Raw genomic sequence first — 6,581 nt, 5'->3', positions numbered from 1 at the left:
AGGACTTTGTTGGTTGGTCAATTGTGCAAATTCATGTGAACAACTGAACCTGCATAGAGAAATCTAAGAGGCCGTTTATGCGAAAACAGAAAACTTAATGCATTTTGTTCGTTTATTTACACAGCAATGGCATTTTGGGCTAGCCTGGTCTTACCACACTCTCGGACATTTCATTTGTACAGCGAGTCTGGCCGCTCTCCATTGACAAGCGTTCACTTCCTTGAAGGCGGGAACTCTGTTGAAGTTTAAAACTATTGGATCTGCCCAGAGCCGCTCTGGATCTGCATTAACCAATCGCTGACGTTTGGTCGTGACGCATGTCGAGCGCGTTCGCCTCTGTTTCTCACATGGAAGTCCGTAATAATAACTGTGTAGCCATCTCAGTGATAAAACCTAAAACTCCCGCATTCAGATTGTGATTTATTCAAAGCGGAGAGTTTTGTGATCGGGAACGGCTGCTCACGTGGTCAGTAACATGATTGCTGTAAATACAATATCATATTTGGTATGATAAGAATAAATGCTGCCGATTCAAATGTTTACGTGCTTTACTTCTTTTTATTTTTTGATGAAATATTGCTCTTGTAAATACTCGCCAGAATTTAAAGAAATACAAATCTAGAAATGCTTCCAAATGACAGTGAAGCGCAGCCGTACGGTGCTCTGCAGGGGTCAAAAAGGATATAAACAGTGAGTTTTTAAGTGATATATTCGTGAAGACTCAGAGATGTGGATTGGGACAGCAGTTAAATGACCACATGACCTGGTGTTTGTCTAAAACAGTCGGTCATTCGGCCGGGGTTTTGACGCGGGTGGTGGGAGACGGACGGCAATAAAATCACTGACTAGCCGCTGTAAATGATTATAATACCGTCAGACCGCACGAGAAACAATAACCGTCCGAATAGAGCTTCAGCAACTCCTTCAGCACTAACAGAGCGAGCTGGAGAATCAGACTTTTCCCGGGACACAACATCATGGCCACCAACAGAACTCAGCACAGATTGTTCTTGCTCCGGCTTTAACTTCTGGATATTCGGTGCCACAACGGAATGAACGGCTTCACTCGCATCTTTTCTCCGCCGCCATTACTGAACTACAACTCAAACTAGCGCACGACATCAACCTCATCGCTCTCAGCCACGCCCTCTGTTCGCTGATTGGACTGGTTAAAATTTGTTCTGAGAAAACCTAAGAATATACCACAGTCCCAGACGGAGAACTGAAGGAAAGTGAAAATTGAGCGGAAGTATGTAGGAGGGCGGAGCCAGGCTAATTTTGAACTTTTGAAAACAAGTGCAAGATTTTGAAAACAATACCGCTATCATCTCAGTGTAAACAACAAAAACATCTGTGAAAACATCATGTGTATCCGTGTTACGCGTTTAGTCTATTGGCGTGTAGTGTTTCTTTACAATTTACTGGCAGAATACAGCGCGTTTAGCCGTTTTCATGGATCCGTGTGAACGGGGATCGTTTTGACAATATTGTTGCCTGTACATGAAAAACGCAAAAGGAAAATTTTTTCCATTTTTAGTACATTTTTGTCTTGTAAACTTACCCATAATCCCTCATGTGAAATTCCAAATCCAGTGGATTCCTAGAAATAGATGGAAAATTAGCCGAACGGTAAATTTCTCACACCTTAACACAGAGTTTGTAGGCCAAAAATGGCCAGATCAGGGCATTTACTCATAAATTTAGCAAAACGTGACAATTCAAAATGTCCACATGAAGCTGCGCGCCTTATCAGTGTGAGAATGAGTTCTTCCTGCAGTATTTAACGTCGCCCGGCCTTCGACATCTCAATGGCTGAAGCTCTCGGCTGGTAATTCCTGGAAGTTGGCCACTGAAAGCAATCGCGAGTGTGAGAGGATCTGTTTGTGTGTAACTGTGCTCAACCTTATCGTGTGAAGGAGCAGCTCGAGTGTCATAATCTCCCACCGCAGCCTGTTCGTCCACTTCCTGTTTAGTTTAGACAAGACGGACGAGTCTTTGTTGGACTGGCATCTGGAAAGGACCAAACTGTAAATCCTAAAGCTAATCAAACTCATAAGCAGAAGCTCAAGACAGAATAAACTATAAATGACAGACTTTCCTTAAAACTGGGAGAAGTTTCTTATTTTGATATTAACCAGCAGATTCCCAATGTGAAGGATGTTCAAAAATGCAATTATTTTTGCCTTCTCAGACACTTCGTTTGAAAAATTCATTGCAAGTATAATGCATGGATCCCAGAATGCATTACGCGTTTGGTGAAAAAAATGTAGGGAAATGTACATTTTACGGTGTCATTGTCACAGTGTAATTATATATTTAAGTACAGAGTAATATTAATGAATTACTATACACTGTAAAAGAAAAAAAAGTTGAGAAAACTTAAAAGTTTAAGGCAACCAGCTGCAGAACATTTTTGAGTTTTCTCAACTTAGGGTCAATTAGTTGTACAAACTTTTTTCATGTTAAATAGTTGAATAAACTTTAAAAGCTGAATGTGTCATACAAAACACAAGTTGGATTTTTTACAGTGTAGGGTTAGGGTTTGGTTGAGAGTTGTTTGCATGTAATTATGCATCATTTACTGTTATTACTATTTTAAATACAAGTAGCAATGACACTGTAAAATAAAGCGTTACCTATATCAATATAAAAAGTATATACACTGTAAAACATTATATGATCAATAAGTTATGACTCATCAAAATAACAATTTTCAATGTTAGATGAACTCAAATTTGTCATTCAAGTTGAAATGACTTAAACATTCAAGTTGATTGTACTTCAAAATAAAGCAAATAGAATTTATAAGCTCAGTATTTGTGTATATTGTGATTTGCCCATTTATACTGATTGAATTTGTGGCGCACGCATTTTTTTCACCAAACGCCCGAGTGTCACGCACACAAACGACTCAGTGATTTGCTTCCTCTCAAAAAACTAATTTTAATTAAAACAAAAATGTTGAATCATTAACAAGTTTATAAAACAGTGATTTAGTTACATAAATAAATTGATATCGGTGTATCAAATCTTAAATTCAACTTCATGAGAATGTTGACACGGGTGAAGAAGTACAATCGTTTACCTTGTATAATAAATAAAACGGAGAGAAGAAAAAAAGAGAGATATTTCTGTTTCTAAACGAACAAAAAGTCAAAGTCAAAGAAAAGAAAAAGAGCTACAGACATACCTCTAAGGAAGGGGGACACTCGACAACGTTTTTGCACCAAAAACATAGGAGACCTGCTTTTAAAGCACAGAATACAGAACCATTCAGCTAAAAATTAAAGACAGTCGGAACCAAAGTGGGTTGGCTTTCATTTTTAACGAACAAGTTTGGTAGTTAGAACTCCAGTTTGGTTATTTTAAAGCGTTAAGACAAGGCAAGAAAGAAGGCTGTTTTCGTTTCGTTGAGGAATCCTATAGGAACGACACAAAAGAAAAAGCGCTTGAACAGTCAGACCTACACAGCAACTTTCTGTCTTGCACAAAGTTAAGATGTCAGCAGAGAGGCGTGTACATGTTATTGTGCATAAAAATGGAGTTTCGCGGTGACTCGATTATTGTGGAGAGAAACGAGAGCGTCGCTCGGCATGTTAACATCGATACGGTTGGATCTACATTTCTAGGCGTTTTTTGAGGCACGTGGGCCTGCGTTTCTTGCATTCCCAATTCTTAATGCTAAGGCTTGCTGCTCTGGTTCACTGGGTGTCCACTGCCCGATCCCAGCCCCGACAGCACGGCCGTGTTCGGAAAGGCAAGTGTGTGTGTGTGTGTGTGTGTGTGTGTGTGTGTGGTACGGACACAACGATGCGACTCCGAACACAGCCCGAGGCTCGCGTTTAGTCCCTCTGATATGTTTGATTTCAGACCAAGGTACTGCAGCTTCAAGTATTTTTGCATTACATAGAATATTCTTTTTATAAATTAGTTAACGTATACATTTTTTCAATATTCAGACATATACTATCATATATACAGTACAATAAATGCTCTCATTCTTTCATGACCTTTTTTTTTGTCTTCTTTTTTTCCTTTTTTTCAAAGAGAATCCCTGAGATGTATGTCGACAGTCGCTAAGTTTCCACAAGCGCAAGCACGATGGGGTTGGAGCGTGTGTGTGTGTGTGTGTGTGTGTGTGAGACATGCTTTCGGACGAAACAGCACTGCAATTAGCCTGGTGGACTGAAAAGGAATCGAAAACAAAATGGAGACGTGTTTTTTTGTTTTTCCGCTTTCTAACACTTCTTTAGGACACCGGTTCGGGAAGGAGTAAAGCTGGAGCCGTACGAGGTACTTGTCACTTGGGATGGAGGTGTTGTTTGGTTTAAAGCCATTTTTCTTCTTCTTCTTCTTCTTCACTTTGAGGCTGTGAATGTTAAACAGAGAGATCTGGAGTGCTGTGTGGACTTTCGCCACTCGACAACATATACTCAGTGTAAACCCAAACGTCGTGACATACTCTTTCACACAAATAAAGGGGAAACACACAAACTTCCACAACATGACAACGTTCCACTTTTTTTTCCGTTTTTTCGAAAGTCTATACACATAATACCGGTGTGGTTGGCAATGTTTTTCTCGCTCTCTAGCCGAAGCGCTCTCGCACGAGCATCATGAGTTTCTTTTTGCCTTTGTATATCTGTTTCAGGTTGTCTATGAACTGTGTGAACTGGATGTGTCCGTCGTGCGCCATGAGGAAAGTCTCTCTGGCTTTGCTGAGGAACTCGATGAACTCGCTGTAGTGGCGCGGGCTGATGTGTGTGAGCCGCGAGTGTGTGGTGTTGATGTAGGCCCCGATCGTGGCGTCCAAGAGCTGTCTTAGCGGGGCCTTGTCCAACGACATCAACTTCCCAGAGTTCCTGCGGCTGTGCAGCGCCACCATGCCGGGCGTGGTCAGCGTGCACCGCCTCAATATGTCCGATAGCACGGTGGCGCACTTGACGCTCTTCACCACCAGGGGGATGATGGCGGCCAGCTCGTTCTTGCCCAGCGAGTGGCTGAGCGCGCACGCCCACAGCACGTCGTTGATGGCGGGATGCGTGTCCTGGTTGTAGCTCAGGTTCAAGTGGGCCATGGCGAGCGTGGCCAGTTTGTAGGCGCGCATGGGGTACCCGCGGTGCTCCATGTAGCGGGCGATGGTGAAGAGCTGCGTGTAGCTCATGCCCGTGGTGGCGGCGTCCAGCACGATCTGATAGGCCGTCTCGAAGGCGATGTGGTCCTTCTCGCAGAGCGTGAGGGCCGACAGCGCGCAGTTCTGCGGGTCCTTCATGGCGCACTGCAGGGCTAGCGTCCGCGCGCTGCTGGCCAGGTTCTCCTGCTGATGGCAGTCCAGGTGCAGCCGGACGATGGTGCTGTTGGACATGACTGTGGTCGCCACGATGCTCGTGGCCTCGGTGGGCGTGAAGAGGGTGAACCAGCTCTGCATGATGCTGTCCAGTGCGTAGACCCCTGCACACACACACACACACACACTGCAGGTCATTCAGCGAACTTACACAAAACAAAACTCGCCCTGTTTACGTCTTTAAGACTTATTGGGCTCAGATCATCAGTTCACATAAAGAAAAAAAGGCTTCATGACATTTCATTAAATTGTAATAATTTATAATGAATAAAATCATTTAACTTTTTTTCTAAAAATACTATGGAACCAACTATTAATTAATTATTTATTTATAGAGGGTATAACCTACCCATCACACACACACACACACACCCCACACACACACACACCACACACACACACCACACACACACACCACACACACACACACACACACACACACACACACACACACACACACACACACACACACACACACACACACACACACACACACACACACACACACACACACACACACACACTGCCCCTGCCCCTAAACCTACCCATCACACACACACACACACACACACACACACACACACACACACACACACACACACACACACACACACACACACACACACACTGCCCCTGCCCCTAAACCTACCCATCACACACACACACACACACACACACACACACACACACACTGCCCCTGCCCCTAAACCTACCCATCACACACACACACACACACACTGCCCCTAAACCTACTCATCACACACACACACACACACTGCCCCTAAACCTACCCATCACACACACACACACACACACACACACTGCCCCTGCCCCTAAACCTACCCATCACACACACACACACACACACAGCCCCTAAACCTACCTATCACACACACACTGCCCCTACCCCTAAACCTACCCATTACACACACACACACACTGCCCTTAAACCTACCCATCTCACACACTGCCCCTAAACCTACCCATCTCACACACACACACACACACACACAAATATGGGACCTCGTTTTTATGTTTATATTAGTTTTGTAGATCATTTTAAATTATGTGTACATAATAAGTTCTTTAAATGTCATATGGATCAAATAAAATAAAAATATTTTACCTTTAAATGTTTTAGTTTTAAAACTATATAAAACAAAAATTATATATATATATATATATATATATATATATATACACACACACACACACACACACACACACACACACA

General features: G+C 42.9%; 1 protein-coding gene across 1 annotated transcript in view; it reads right to left on the bottom strand.

Annotated features, from left to right (window-relative positions):
* Positions 1-2,929: 2,929 nt before the first annotated feature.
* LOC307118278 (zinc finger SWIM domain-containing protein 6) overlaps positions 2,930-6,581 on the bottom strand; it is a 110,145-nt gene continuing 106,493 nt past the window's right edge. The window contains exon 14 of the mRNA XM_079803854.1: positions 2,930-5,451. Coding sequence (XP_079659980.1) covers positions 4,589-5,451 — 863 coding nt within the window. The 3' untranslated portion in view covers positions 2,930-4,588. The remainder of the gene's footprint in view (positions 5,452-6,581) is intronic.

This window comes from Gobio gobio (genome assembly GCF_949357685.1).
Source record: "Gobio gobio genome assembly, chromosome: 22".
Classification (NCBI taxonomy): Eukaryota; Metazoa; Chordata; class Actinopteri; order Cypriniformes; family Gobionidae; genus Gobio; species Gobio gobio.
Note: the sequence above shows the minus strand (reverse complement) of the source record. Positions and strands in the feature narration are given on the sequence as shown.